Genomic DNA, 16,896 nt, shown 5'->3' with positions numbered 1-16,896 from the left:
ATTTTGTGAAACAGATGTCTTATTTAAGTCATCTAAGAAAAAATATTATTTTTTATACAAAAAATATTACTCATCATTGTAAATATATGTAGAGTTGATATGTCTCACGTATAATTATTTATTATTGTAAATATAAGCATGATTGACTCGTTTCACAGACCGTCGCGACATATTATAAAATAGGTGCGTCGCCATCAATATTTGGAATGTCCATTTTTATTCAGAGTTTTAAAACGAGCATAGTCGACAGATTCTAGTTCAGATGACACAATGCTACAAAGATCTTTCTAGCTCATTGCCTCATCTTTCCCATAGTAGAAGGGAAATGAGCATTAAAGCTACAACGCTAGGTGCCGCCGGTAACTAGCCTCTTCTAGGCATACCTCGTCTCAAATCCTCGTTATCTTTGCTCAAGGAATCGACCTGGGATTGAAGAATGTTGATCATTGCTTGAGCTCTCATCACTTCAATCTTCAACGTCTCCCGCTCCATTGAAACGTTCAAGATCTCGGTCTCGAGGTTGCTGATGAACTTCAAGTACCCTGGAGGCACGGATTTCTCGAGGTTGGAAGAGTCGAGTGGGTTGATCACTGGACGGTTTTCTTGGCGTTCTACGGGTTCTAGCAGCGGAAACTCAAAAGGTCCTAAAGGAAAATTTGTCGTCATCATCATTGTTGGTGGGTCTTGAGTCATTGTGGTTGAATCTTCGGATCCATTGGCGTTGCTCGAGTTGGGGTCATTGTGTTTCGATCTTTTGCTCTGGGATAGAGAGAGCTCTCCCGGATCTTCTGATTTCTCCCTCTTGCACAAAAACTCGAGACTCTGCGACTCGACTGGATTTTCTATCCGAGGAGAAACCATGATGAGAGGCTTAGGATCCTGCGTCAGATACAAAACAACAAGATAAAAATCTGAAATCGATAAAGTAAAGAATCATATGGCTTTCAAGAGTATAGTTTGACAGCAACAGAGACCAGATAAAAATTATTGGAGAATGTCTGTTCAGAATCATAGTTTCGACTCCAAATAGTTTTTTGTTATCTACAACTTAAGAGTTCCAATGTTCCATACAGGCGAAAAGTACTTCTCAATTAACTCACATGCGAGACAGATTTCAATAAATGAGTTAAATTAAGTCCAAAAACAAAGGATTTGGTAATAAATTATCATCAGAAATTCAAGGTAATTAATTGGGATCCGGTGCAAAAACTTTCCACATGTTTTACTCCAACTTAGAACATCAACCGTGGCCACCAGGTGCTGGGTGGGGTAACAGAAGATGGATAAAAAACACACTGCGTCTTTTCTTCCCATCAAAGACTAGATCTCTGTTTAAAGAGGTCATCTTATAAAACAAGATTTCCCGGAACGAGCTATCAAGCCAATCTTGAAATGAAGCTGTTGAACGTAAAATAATCCAAATACTAACAGCAAATAATTTGGTGCGCTTCGAAAGACTTTCAATCTCACAATCGCTAGTTCCTAGTTCCAATTTTTTTATAGTTTTCAAGTCTGCTTTGTCCTAGAATTGACTGCCCATGAATGAAAAGGCATGTTTCTCCTTCATCCCTCAACTTTTTTTAAAAAAAAATTAGGCAGAATCTAGCTGACGGACAGCTTCCTCAAAAATAAACAAAGCACTGTAAGAAATGTTTTTCACCGTAGAATCGACAAACTAATGGCTCAAGAAAATGAATTAAACAAAATTTATGCGTGATTCTGCAAACATAATCCACAACCTGGTATTTATATCACTTCCACACCTAGCAACATTGAATCCAAGGATCAACAGAGTAAGTTATGGACAAGACAGTCCACTTGTCGAGGGAATTCATTGTGACGTAATAATTAGCACCTATCTAAAATCAATTTCAATGGTATATATTCAGAAGAAGGGACAATGAAAAACCTGTCCAATAACAGTGCACTCAACTCGAACTTCATCACCATTGGGCACATCATCATCAGCGTCCTCTCCAGGAACCACAAGCACTGCATCATCGTCCCATTCCTCTTCAACAAAAGGGGCATAACGGTCCCCATTTGGTGGCCCGAGGCCACTTTTCTGGAAAATTCTACAGAGCACAAATGCATCCTTTTTTGCCGGAAAACAACGAATGATTGTAGCATTTATAACTCACATATAAATCAGAAATACATATACAAGAAAATAAATAAAAGCATAGAGATGAATCTCTGAAACCACATCCACACCTGCGCAACTCCAGCCCTTTCCAATTCCATATCACACAGCCTATACTCATGCATTACCCAATTCGTTCTCTTCCCATCCGGAGCACGTCCACTATGAAAAACAAGTGTTTTTTTCATTCCTATGGCTAGATTTTTATGACGCACAGGTCGGTCCTTCCCAGTTGCTTTCCAATATCCTTTGCCAGTAGCTCGATTCAGCCGAGACCCATTACCGTACTTCCTATCCACAGGGCTGAAAAAGTACCATTCTTGATCTCTAGTCTTCAGAGATGAGTATTCTGTTTAAGGCAAAAACACACCCGTTTAATAGCGAAAAGAAACCATTCGTGCACATAGAACAAGAGGAATAAAAATGAAATCAGAAACAACAAAATCTAATCTTGTAAAAGTTTATCCAATTATTTGATGCTAAAGAAACCTCATCTTCTTGCACTTCTCTTCACAGTAATTTAAAACCATAAAGCCCAAGGGCTTGAGTTTAATTGAGCTAGTCAAGTTAAGAATTTTGGAGGACAAAATTTGACATTGAACGAACAATTTAATTGGATTTATCATAACACTCAAAAGCTACATTTTTTCCAACAAAATACATGATCCACAAACAGAAGAATTAAAGTCACGCGCACACATTACTTAACACCACCAACAAAATTGGCAATAATTATATCCCATGTAAATTATACTAATATCAAATCAGTTAAATTATAATTCCAAAGACTAAAGTTTGCAACTTTGCACTAAAACATCAAATAGATGAACCAAAAATACAATCGAATCAATGAAAGATAAACAAACAAAACATAGCAATCTCATTTGAGAGCACGCAAAAGTATTTATTTCATTTACCAGCAAGCTCCCAGGGCTCAGATTTGTATACATCAATTTCAATAACAGCTTGGAAACGAAAGGGTTTCCCACAAGCTTTCCTCCTCAAATAATACCTCACCAACTCTTCATCAGTCGGATGAAACCTGAACCCCGGTGCCAAAGAAGACGGCGGCGGCGCCCCTTTCCCCGCCGCCACAACCACCTCATGTCCCATCTCCACCCCAAAAGCACGACGATCCCCTCAAAACCCACCAACAAATAAATTAAAATCCGGTAATTCAGAACTCCCCCTCAGCAAACCTCAACACAAAAAAGAAAAACCCAGATGCAATAAACCAAGAAAAATGAAAACAAAAAAGCCCCAAAGGAAGTTAGGTTCGAAAGAAGTGAAAAAAAAATAGAAGAAGATTAGAAGGCAAGCAAAGGTGTTAACACAAGATTTAAGGTGATGGGGTGTTGGGAAAGACGAGATTTTTTAAGGGTTTGGTTAATGGTTTTGCCCACTGGTTAAGAAACGAGAGTGTGTGGTGTGTGTTGAGGATGCTTGCTTGACACGGAAATCGAAAATCCAACCAAAATGTGTACATGTAGCTGCAGTTCCTCATTGTTTTGTTTCATTCGAAGGTTGTTTGTTACCTTTTTATTTAAATTGGTCCTGAAATTTTATGGGATTTTAGACTCATTTTCCATGTTTATTGTGTCTTCCTCAAAGATTTATTATTTAAAACCAGACACTTGTCTAAAATTATATTTTTAAATAGAAGCAAAAAATGTGGTATGTAGGTTTTTACATCATCGTTTTGATTGGCTAGCTAGGAGAAGTCATTTTTCAATCTTGGGGGTGAGGTGATATGCACTCGAATCACGTATAAGAATCAATTGTTTCACCATTGACCATAAACGTACTTTGGCCGTGTTCAAAATAGCTATGGCGTTGAGTTCTTACTGGAAAATGTGCACTGGCCTCATGATCCTACGATTTATTTTTAATTTCCTGTCATAAAAGCCCACTAAATGCTTCTTGCAAGATCAAAAATTACTAATACCTAAACACGACAGAGCTGCAACAAGTTAGTAAAAGGTGCTCAATCTCCACGCCCTCGTGTGAAGATCATGGCATTTTGTTTCTTATTAATACAAAACCCACAAAGAAAACCATATGCATGAGGATTGAAGCTCGACCGAAATTGGAAAAGTACTCCCATCTTCTCAAGAATTACGTCGAACCAAACTCCTCATCTACCCTGGTGAAGCTTAGCAAGAGGTGGATGGATGACCAAGGAATCAAGAATTGGGAAGGATTGCTCGATCCTCTCGACAATAATCTGCGGTCTGAGATTATCCGTTATGGTAAGTTCGTGGAGGCATCTTACCGAGCATGTGATATTAATCCTTCATCTTTGTCATATGCTACTTGTCGCTACCATAAAAGAAACCTACTCAATGAGTCTGGATTCAAGGAGACTGGATATCAAGTCACCGAGAATCTTAACGTCAATTCTGGGATACAACTTCCACGGTACTGGATCGAACGAGCCCCAGCTTGGGTGGCCATGCAATCGAGCTGGATCGGATTTGTGGCAGTGTGTCGTGATAAAAATGAGATTTCCAGACTCGGGAGGCGAGACGTGCTCATTGCATTCCGGGGGACGATTACCGGCCTGGAGTGGCTAGAAAATTTTCGGGCAACCTTAACTCCATTGCCACATTATAATTCCAACTCCGAATCTGATTTGGAGCCAATGGTGGCGAGTGGATTCCTGAGTTTGTACACCTCCATCTTCAAAACACGACAGAGTTTACAAAATCTTGTGAGACACGAGATATCAAGAATTCTGGAAAAGTACAAAAACGAGCCATTGAGCTAGCTTCACCATCACCGGCCACTCACTCGGGGCAGCGCTGGCCACTCTAGCCGCATACGACATCAAAAAAACCTTCAAAAATTCACCACTTGTCACCGTAATCTCCTTTGCAGGGCCAAGAGTTGGAAACTGGAGCTTCAGGTGTGAGCTGGAGAAACAATGGACTGAAATACTACGCATCGTCAATTCCGATGACCTGATCACAAAAGTCCCTGGATTTGTGGTTGACGACAAAGCACAGACTCAATGTCCTGGTAAACTTCTCCGAAGAAACACGTACGACAGCGGGTCTGGGCGGATGGATTGAGAAACTGGCTGAGGACAGCCAGCTAGTATACTCAAACGTCGGCTGCGAGCTGCGGCTGAGCAGCCGAAACTCTCCGTACGTGGATGGCAACGACATCGGCACATGTCATGATCTTAAAACGTATCTTCATCTGGTTGACGGGTTCGTAGGTTCCAATTGCCCGTTCCGCGCTACCGCAAGAAAAATGATAAACAAGACTTTCGGGAAGAATTATCCCAGTTAAAGTCGGCGCACACACAAATATTTTTACCCCACTGGGTGTATGACAGGTTACACACTCAATGGGCATAGATTTTTCCTCTAGTCTATATGTATGACCAGAAACAAGAACTCTATCTTACATACAAACAATGATTTTTCGTGTATAAATTATTTTCATATTAATTTTATCCCCGGATTTGATCACTGGAGAATCAAATATATATTATGGACAAAAAATTGTGTGAGACGATCATATTTTGTGAGACAGATCTTTATTTGGAAACACAAAATGTGTTCAATGATTTATCAAATGTCGCTAGCCGAACACATTATATTACGAATGACGAAGAAGATTTAGATGAAACTGAGAGAACATTCGGAACAACGACGTGAGAAACTACGAATGAATGTGATTGGATATAATGAAATGTAATATATATATTTTTTATATAGCCGAACCCGAATTGTCAGATTCACGACTCGGCCCATAAGCATACTAGACTATTACGATCAATCCCGACCCTAACCCCCTGGCCCGGACCTGGTCTAAGTATATATCGAAAACGGGGTTAATTTTTTAGAAATTCGATAAATATTTAAACGCAAAGCTAAACATGACTCTATGCTTGCTCGGGTAAGAAATGACTTCATTCCCATGCGACGGATCTGTCGAACCCTGCCACATCCATAAACCTTGGCACAATATATATTATTATGTTTGAAATCATTTAATTTTTTATTTTAAAATATTTTAAAAACTATTTAAATATAAATTTTGTGTATATACTGAAAATTATAATAATTTAATTAACATCGTCAACATATTCGTGTACAATAAATAAAATATTTTAAATAATAACTCTACTATAAAAGTATTTAATAATATATCATAAAAATAATTGAAAAAATGACAAACAAAAATGAATATGTAGCAGCATTTTAAAACTTTGATTTATATTTATTTTGGCACTTGTTGTATATAAGAGAATACAAATAAAATCATTTTGGTGGTTGAATGTTAGTGTCATAAACATTAATTGATGCATACTATTTTTAGAATACGACGAATGACACGTGACATCTAATACCATTTATATTTTTTATTTTTCGTACAATTGAATTTTAGCGGTTCAAATATGAATATTGAAGATGATCAATAAAAGATCATATCAGAATTTAGCAAACTCTTTGTACACTTGATCAACAATCTGCTAATTTTCAGAGCTCTTCTGAAAATATTTTGTACGATACATGTGATGTGTGACCTGTTGTATATTTTAAAAGATTTGAGTTGCATCATCATTATTATTAATTATCGTTATTTTTTTTGTAAAACTTGCCGCGCTCGGTCTTTTGCTGTCATTTTTTGAAAGCTACTAAAAAAATCAAGAATCTGGTTGGATCGTTTTTATAAAAAAAAAATCACTTGGAGACAATCATATGATCAGTGTGTTGGAGATTTAATAAAATATTAAATCTATAAATCATGTGATTAAATCCATATATCACAATATACCAGGAATTTATGTCGAATTATCAGAAAATATAAATAACAGTAAACACGTACCAGAATCCATTGTTCGATGTAGCGTCAGAGTTATGGATCTTCCAAGACAACAGAGAATCGATCACCTTATTCTTGCATTTGATGGGAGAAGGAGAGAGATCTAGAATATGTGTGCGGTATGTATTCTGTGTTATATTCTCTGTGTCTTGGGACCATAACCTTATGTAACCTTAGCTGTCTCCAACCCATCATAGAAGACCTAATTGGGCTGTGCTTCTACACATAAGGTGGACCATACCAATTTATTTAATACTTTGGAAGCCCATAATTAATTAGATCACTTTATTGGGTCCTTTATTAGATAGCTTGTCTATATACAATTAATTAAATTATGTGAGCCCACAAAATAATTCCAACATAGTGAGACTCAAACTAATATATCGTAGATTTTATAATTGATATATTAATTAATTAAAGAAATTTACAAATAGAAAGTATATCGCTGATGTCTGGGGACAACCTGTGAAAGTGACGTATTCGTGCAAGTCATCATGCAAAAACAAAAAGAAGATATGTATAAATAAATGAAAAAGAAGTGATGAGTGCAAGTAAAGTATTACATTGCCTAAACGTGAAGAAATCTCTGACAGGCTTCTCACTAATAATAAATAAATTTTATTATTAGGGTAAACTCAGTTTAAATCTTCAATTTGAAATTGGTTTTGTTGTTAATTTTTATCAGATGAAAATTTATACTATACGTTGAAAATATATTATTAATATATGATATTTAAATATCAACCGTTTCAAATCTGGTATTGATATATGATGTTTGAATATCCAAACATGTATAAAAAATATTAATATTAATGACATGTATCTTTCTTGGATTAAAATCTGTACAAAATATTGAAAATGTAATACTAATATTTGATATTTGAATATTAAATGTTTCATATCTGAAACTAATACGTAATATTTGAATACTCAAACAAGTACAAGAATAGTTGATATTAATAATTTAATATATATGTTATGATTTTAGACTTAGAATCTTAATTTTTTTTTTTTACAAAATCTAAAATAGTAAATACTCAATTATCATATATTAATATCATAATTTAGATTTTTTGTATCAATTTTCATCAATGAAAATATAAATGAGCCCATATATATATATATATATATATATATATATATATATATATATATATATATATATATATATATATATATAGAACATAAACTAATATTTGGATTTAAAAGCAAGTTACCTTATGGTTATAATTTTTATTTATATTCTTATTAAAATACTGCGACCCAACACTTGCCTATCGGAATTATATTTAAAAAGTAGTATTATGTTTATTTTAAAATTTAATAATTGAGAATATTTTTCTCTACCTTAGAAATTTAAAAATATGTTTATGCTTAGATGTACTTGAAATATAATTTTTTGGAAGCTGAAGAGATATTTTCAATGGGAATATATTTATTTTATTTTATTTAAAGACTTTTTTAAAAATAATATTACATAAAACTGATAAAGCACTATCAAGGACATGTTCATGCCACAAGGAATTCAATGAACATTAATTTACGGGCGAGCCCATAATAATTTCTTATTTATTGTGGGTCACCGTCATTTTAATTTCGGTTTGTTCTTTTTCTTGCAAGTCAATTTGAAATTATTCAACTTTAAAATATCCAAGGTCCAGTATAGGCCTACAAAGTTTATGGAATAATGGTTTCAAAGCCCTTAAACAAAGATGAATTATAGAATTTATTTTAACATAAGAACAATTATTTAAAATTATCATTTAACATTTATATTTTTATAAAAAAATCACTAATTCAATTTGATAATATTGTATATTAAAGGGAAAATTGGCTAAAAATTTCACATCACGAGTTCAAAAAAATATACAATTTTAGCATTGGACGTGTCATTAATTGTTGGTCTTAAAGGTTATTATTAACTTGGGGTCAAAATTACCATATACAAATTGATTATTTCAAATTATTTTTTGCACGGTTAGTGCCATAAGTTTTCGAATCAAGACGTTGTACATATGGTAAGTATATAATTTAAATGATATATTTTTTTAACAATTTTATAAAAGCTAAATATATCCTTCAAAAAAAAAAAAAAACTAAATATACATCAACCCATGTCACACAAGCACAAACATATCCATATGTTTTGAAAATTGCGGATCTGAGAGCCATGCTCAGTCATGTAAAATTTCTGAGTATTTTGTCATATTTATGACATTATTTGGATTCAAGTAGATGTTTGATACTAATTTTCTCAAGGCAACGAAACAGTTCTTGAAAATCTTTCGTAAAATAATTTATTTGTTAGAAAATGAGCAAACAGTTGTGTGAGACGGTCTCACGAGTCGTATTTTGTGAGACATATTCTTATTTAGGTCATCCATGAAAAATATTACTTTTTATGCTAAGAGTAGTACTTTTATTGTGAATATCGGTAAATTTGATCCGTCTCACAGATAAATATTCGTGAGACTGTCTCACAAGACACATACTCTATAGAAAATGTGGCATATTATGCTATGATAGCTGCATGAAATAATGATTTTTCAAGTTTAGGATCGATACGAGTTCCAACCCTAACTATCTAGCATTTGGGACGGAGATGGCAACGGCGACCTCGGGGTTATCGAGCTACAAGCATCGAATTCGAATGCATGGATGCCTATGCAACAGTCATGGGGTGGTGCTATATGAAAAATCGACCTATATAACCAGGAGAAAGTCGTTGCAAGCCAAGTTACCACTTGTATTCCTTAGCTGTACAACATTGTTGTTGGGTAATTGGAATAAATTAAGTTCCAAATATATTTTTTAAATAATTCATCATATCTAGCTAATCTATACGTTTTTACTTTTTTTAGTCATGTTTTCTATATTTTTATCCACAAAATGATGAACTAGACCAGTATAGAGGTAAATCGAACTAACCCGAACTCGGATTATGGCAATCTCCTTCCGAATAAAGTTCCCGGCCCGTTTACATAGCTACTAGGTGGAGCTTAGATCGGAGAAAAGGAATAATATAAAATAAAGATATTCCAAAATATAAAACAATAAAATCTGTCATTAAAAGAACCAAACAAAAATAAATGTAATACGTTCGTTTGAATTTATTAAAAAGAAGAAAGAAGAAAGAATTGATTATATTAATGTGTCTTAATTAATTTATGTTGTCATGTGGAAGATCAATGCGTTGCAAAAGTTTTTTTTTTTTAAAAAAGACTGACCTTCCAAATAAATAATGGCAGGCATTGATTTGCAGATTAATCGAACTCCTTCTCGATTCATATTGCAGCAGCAGCTACCCACTTTCTGAACTTTTTTGTTGCTTCGAATCAAAGCCAAATCATCTCTGATGCTCATCTTCGGGCGCCGGAAGATTAAGATCCAAGGACAACTCGTTTTTGGGTTTGATTCCGAGCTCGAAATCGAATTCTTTGCTATGAACTGTAGGCATTAATGGAGGTTTTGATAATGGAGTTACCGGCCCAGAGGTCCGGTGTCTCCTCATGTGGCCTCCAAGGGCCTGGCCGGATGTAAACTCGGCTCCGCAATACGAGCACTCGTGAATCCGCGGGGAGGCATTGGGGGTGGTGTTTAGTTGCAGGGAGAGAGACATCCTGCTCTTGTAGGACGAAATGGACGGAGATGGGAAATCCTCTTCATCGGAAATGAATAATGACGTCGAAGATGATTTCTTCTCGTTCTTGGTCTTCTTATGGCTGGCCCTGTGGCCACCGAGGGCCTGAAACGACGAAAAAACCCGATCACAAGTCTTGCATGCATACATACCCGCGGCGGTCTTGTTTTCTTTGATGGAAATTTGATGACCTCGAGGTTGTCTGGTTGGGGAGAAATGGCCATTGGCTAAGAGGATAAGGCACCGGGCGGTGTCTTCCTCCTCCGTGGTGGTGCTCTCCTCCGAGCTGGAAGGGTTGGGATATCGGTGGCTGTCGGTGTTATCTTCAAGAAATGGAGGTGCGATGGTTAAGGGAATCGGGGAAAGAAGTCTCAACCTTTTGGTACGTTTTCCCTTGGCAACATTAGGGGAAGAGACATGTTTGTTACAATCCATGGGCGGCCCAACCGTAGCCTCCATGTCCTACCTTCTTCCCCACCATCACCATGCACAGATCGATACAATTGTTCGTAATTTCAAATTTGGTCGATCGAGAGACAGAGACGACAGCGTGTGAGAGAAGAAGAAGAGAGAGTGGTGATTCTTGTTCTTTGAATAATTTAGTGAATGTAAAGAGTTTCAGTTTGGACAAGTCAATTGTATCTATCCATTAATTCCATCCACTATATATAGAAATCATGTCTTTATAGCTAGCTAGTGTACAACTATTATTAATTAACGATACCCCATGTCTCCATCCCACAAAAACTAACGTATAATAATAATATTAGCAGTGTAACTGGCATGCATCAGGAGTGAGCTTTTGTCTTCGGTTACTCATCTAATTTATTAAATTCCGACTTGGTAGATACTATTCATATGGATAATGCTCTCGTCTATTCAGTATACATGCTACGTGTGTTGAGTGATGAATCACGACCATCCATCCAGACATAATGATTGATGAGTGATGGGTCACGATTTATTCACTCACCATGCGTGTCATGTGATGAGTGGTTAAGAACACGACACTATATGAGTAGCATGACCAAAACCGTGAAGAAGTTTGAGGAGGGCATGCAAGTTGTTGAATGGAGAGAATATGTATTATTGTGTGTGCACGTAAGGAATATAGCGTCCTCTGTTTAAACAATAATTTCTACCATCATCTTATAATTTCTTTTTACATATTTTTATTACAAAAATTCAAGATCTTGATTAAGTGCTTATAAAATTTTATTATCTAATTCAACCGACTTGCTAGAGTATATAATTAATTAGTTCTTGTGAGTATAAAGTAAATCTTATTTTATTATTTATTCTAAAGTTAATATTGAGGATATATACTTGATTACTTATTGAGAGAGTCGTGCTGCAATAGCAAAAGAACAATAATATATTGTCATATTAATTATCTTAGTGAGATATTGTGGGGACTCGGACGCTAATTCATTCCTTAATTGTCTTTAAGAATTATTTAATCATTTATAATAAACAGGGTCTAAATTTTTTTTTTCTAAAATACACAGCGGAAACGTAATGTAATTAAATTCAAATTACATATTAAACATAACATACAGTTATTGTATGATCTACAATAATCCGACTAGGTTCAACTACAAGTCAGTGCTGAATCCTAAGTTGCTTCAAAGCCCGGATCTCCACACTATCTAGTCCAGCCTCGTTATCTTCTTGACCCTGATCCTAGCCCACATGTTGCCATGCACACATACAAACAAGACAACAGCCGGATAACTCCGGTGAGATATAAATATCTCAGTATAAATCATGTATACATGCCATTATATAAACAATATAAAAGCATAAGACAGCAAATCATATCCTATATCAAAATTATGATATGAATCAATAACAAGAATAAGTCATATTCTAAACATGTATCCTACTCCGGAACATAATTCAATATCAAGAATAAATTCCATTCTAAGCATGTACCAACATCAGGAACATAATTCAACATCCATCAATATCAATCGATATAACTATCACTCAAACTCGTGACTCCACGTTTTAGACTAGACTCAGTCCTAGCCTAGGGATCCCGATGTCCAGATGTGGTATTTCTATATCGACAAACAGTAATAGAAAAGACTCCAGTTCTATCCAAGTCGATATAACCAAACATCCAGTGTCCAGACGCATCCGTCATAGACTATGGTCTATCACCATATCTTGTGACATCGTGCAATGTATCCGTGGTTACCTGCCACTATCAGGTACTTCTGTCATAAGATTACTCGTCTAACACATGTCATTATAATTCAAGAGAACAAGTATATCAATCAACTCAATGCAAATATCAATGCAATAAGTAAAGTATGTGATTTATGGAAACTCGAGTCAAACCTCACTCGAGTTGTGCAATCTCAACTCAACATTAATTTATACCTTTATCTTCTCGCTCAGAAGAAGAAGAAGTCCCGACTCTATCTCGGTCCATTCCCAATCTGGTTATAACAATATCGAACAAATATAGTATCAATAAACAACTCAATTCGATACTTGTTCTGATCAATATTCAGATCACAATAAAATCTGATCAATGTCAATCAACTGATGTTTCGACGGCATAACAATACTGTTTTGATACCCCCGTCAGTCCAAACATCACAGATATAATACCAGAACTCATAATAGATATCGATATCAGTTATAATCTCAATAACAACACATATCTGATATGAATTCTCAGTCAAATCGAATCCGAAAATCATAACAATTACATAATCAGTCTGTTTCTCAATCTGATTTCGATTCTATGATGTCTAACATGACAAGAACATCATATTTGAATTCTATTCAATTCTGACAATAGTCTAATTTCAAATCGTCTCTAAACGTAACAAAACTTACGTTCAGTTGTAGCCTACGTTGATAGGAACACAGTACTGAAGTCGGATTCAAAATCAGACGGACGGATTTCTCACAAAAGACGTAAGGATTTTCTGGAGAATTTCTCGTGCTTCTTTTCTCGTTCCTCCCTTACCACTTCTGAATGAATTGATATATGTATATACACATCTCGTGCATGAAAGGCAAGTGGCTCGATTTCGTTTTGCATGATTCGCGCTCGAGCGGTCAATCTTTACCGCTCGGGTGCGGAACTTTCTGTCCAAGTACTTTCAACTTGCACCCTTGGCGCTCGGGCGGTAATATTCTACCGCTCGGGCGCCACATCTTCAGCCCGAGACACATTTCTGTTGAACATTGGCGCTCGAGCGGTTACTTTCTACCGCTTGGGCGCCAATTGTTCTGCCCAAAACTCATATCATTCATATTCTTGGCCCAATCTGGTCTTGGACTGGCCGGGCTATAATCACTTCAATTAATCAATAAATCATTTCAGATTAATTTCAGATTACGTAATCATACCCAAATCATTTCAAATTTCGATAATCAAATTCTCGGGCATTACAGATATATTCAATTCAGAATTTTTTGATGAATATTAATGATTTTTTTAAATGACCGACTTTTATGGATTTGATAGATTTTTATTGACTTTTATATAATCTCACAGATTTATAAACAGACTTACGTGGATTCATGTAGACTTTTTTCCAGACTTTTATAGATTTTTGTGAATTTTTTTATAGTATTTTACAAATTTTGTTATAACATATTGTTTTTTTTATTAATTTCTCAGAACCAATAATTAATTGACATATATAATATATTCAATTTGAAATAATTTTTTAATATTTATATTAGTGAATAAATTTACTTAATTAAAAGTTAAATCATTCAAAAATTCAAGATCTTGATTAAGTGCTTATAAAATTTTATTAACTAATTCAACCGTCTTGCTAGAGTATTTAATTAATTAGTTCTTGTGAGTATAAAGTAAATCTTATTTTATTTTATTATTTATTCTAAGTACTGGATTTGGTAGGAATAATTCTCACTTTTCACAAAACAAATATTTTGAATTTTATTATGAAAAATTAATCTGACTCCAAAATTCATTAAAAATTAAATTTATATTTAAATAATCGCTTAATTTAATAAATTGAATTTGGATTTGTCCCATAAATAAATTTAATATTATGGTCAAATTTTTAAGTATCTAATATCAAATTTCGTGTTCACAGTTGTCAGTTTGACATATGATAAATTATATCGAATCAACCTTCAATTAATCTCGTATCAAATAACGATTACTTTCCATATAAAAAAAATCCATTTTAGAAATCTTGCATCTAATTATTAATATTTATCTATAAACGGGATCACAATATTTTATTTAATTATTAGAAATCTTGCATAACTTGAACTTTATAAATTGAAGTTGAAACGTTGGATCACCAACAGTATCAACATAAGGCCGTACGCACCATGAATTTTTCACAGATCAAATACACTTGGTTATTTCTTGTGCTTTTGGTTAACCTTGTACATGCAAGATCCTTAGACAACAATAAACTCAGATGTTTTGTAACTCATAAATACCAAGTTTTCATATCCAACAACCTCGACCCAAATACTCCACCATTGCTCGTCCATTGTCAATCTAAAAATGACGATCTTGGATATCATAATGTTACGCTGACTCAAAATTTTAATTTTCATTTCTGTGAAAATTTTTGGGGTACTACTCTGTTTTTCTGTCATCTCTCGTGGGAGACGAAGAACATCTCTTTCGAAGTTTTTAATTCAAAATGGATACACCATCCGTGCAATCACGATCATCTTTGCTATTGGGAAGCAGCGGAAGAAGGTATTTATTTTTCTTCGTCCATTAATCCTCCGCATGATTTTCAAAAAGTATATTCTTGGTAGGCAACGGAGCGGCTGGGATTTTAGAACATAGATGGTTGTGTCAATGTTTAGCAATTGTTTGATAATACAAAACGGTGCGATCTATTTCTTATATATAATGATAATACATTAATCTTTTGGGCCAAATGGTTGTTTGCGATTTCTATGCACTTGGGATAAATTATTTTTTGGGATCATTCATGATTTTACTCTACTGATTTGCAATTCTTTTTTATTGGAGTATCGATATGATTAGAAAATGATAATGTAACGCAAAAAATGATGACGCGACACTAAAAACTATTGATATGATGACAGATATTGTTAATGCGTTCGATGAAATTTCAAGTAATCTTGTAAAAAAGATTATATTGAAAAAAAGTGTAAATATATTTTTAAGTAAGAAATGTTATATTTTTAAAGTCAATATAAGTACATATATATCGGTGAAATTATGACATAAATATACGAGACATCAAGTATTTCAAGTTAGGTATAAAAATTATATTCTTGGGTACGGTAATAGTTGAAACAATTTTGAGTAATGAAAATTAAAGTACTTCGTAGCACTCAATTTTTTTACCTAAAAAATGACTTGAAATAGATGAAAATTAAATGGATGCGAGGTCCATGAATTTAAAGATAGCCAAATAACTTGAGAGGATTTTGTGTCAAGAACTTGAAATCCAAATCCTCTCACTAAAATGGGGTATTAGGTTTCATTTTGATGAATGTATTTGATCAGTAGGTCTATTGTGAGACGGTTTCATGGAGCTTTATTTGTGAGACAGGTCAATCATGTTCATATTTACAATAAAAAATAATCTTTTTGACATTAAAAAAATAAATTTTTTCATTGATGACGAAAATAGAATATATTTATCATAAACTTGACTCGTGAGACTACCTCACATTAGTTTTTGTGTTATTTAATTTGGTGGATTGGATTTTAATAGAGGAAATCCAATATTCAATTCTTTATTCAATCTCTATGTCATTCCATTTGGATCATCTGAATTTCAATCGTTTAAGTAAATGTATAAGAATATTGTTCTTTAAATTTTTTATTGTTGCATATTTCGAAAACGGAAAGTTAAGGGTTGGAATCATTAATATTAATCTAATTTGTAGGTAGATTCATGCCTTTTTTTATTTTAATCTCAAAACAATCATTTTAGGGCTTTGTTTTGGATTTTTTAATATATTTTTAAATTAAGTTTCTTCGGGCTCACGGCGATAAATTACTCAATTATGATTTATTTATTTTGCCCTAAAATTTTAAGATGTAGAATTCAATATAATTGACTCATATTTCATAATAAATGCTCAAATTGCTACAATGTGAAGTTAAACATTATATTAAATTTTTTGACTACCATATTAGGATGATTCTTTGACATCCTTAATATTCCAAAAACATCATCCTAAGGAGACTTGTCTTGTAGCCTATTTGGTCTCACCTCCTACTCAGAACAGAAGGGGCACCCTCCCCTCCCATGTAAGTAATTAAAACAAATAG

The 16,896-nt window shown here is 34.2% G+C and overlaps 1 protein-coding gene and 2 pseudogenes across 1 annotated transcript; 1 reads left to right on the top strand and 2 right to left on the bottom strand.

Moving 5' to 3' along the window:
- Positions 1-198: 198 nt before the first annotated feature.
- LOC140807251 (NAC domain containing protein 50-like) lies at positions 199-3,649 on the bottom strand. Its single transcript, XM_073164029.1, has 4 exons — positions 3,061-3,649; positions 2,215-2,492; positions 1,910-2,095; positions 199-879 (listed from the first exon to the last, which is right to left on the bottom strand). Exons 1-4 carry the CDS (start codon positions 3,254-3,256, stop codon positions 364-366), a joined length of 1,176 nt encoding a protein of 391 aa, XP_073020130.1. The 5' UTR covers positions 3,257-3,649; the 3' UTR covers positions 199-363.
- Positions 3,650-4,205: 556 nt separating this feature from the next.
- On the top strand, positions 4,206-5,437 carry LOC140807902 (phospholipase A(1) DAD1, chloroplastic-like; annotated as a pseudogene).
- Positions 5,438-10,252: 4,815 nt separating this feature from the next.
- Positions 10,253-11,219, bottom strand: LOC140807851 (zinc finger protein ZAT5-like; annotated as a pseudogene).
- Positions 11,220-16,896: the final 5,677 nt, after the last annotated feature.

The sequence above is a fragment of the Primulina eburnea genome, chromosome 12 (genome assembly GCF_022965805.1).
Source record: "Primulina eburnea isolate SZY01 chromosome 12, ASM2296580v1, whole genome shotgun sequence".
Lineage (NCBI taxonomy): Eukaryota > Viridiplantae > Streptophyta > Magnoliopsida > Lamiales > Gesneriaceae > Primulina > Primulina eburnea.
The sequence above is the reverse complement of the archived record's forward strand: the minus strand, read 5'-3'. Positions and strand labels throughout refer to the sequence as shown.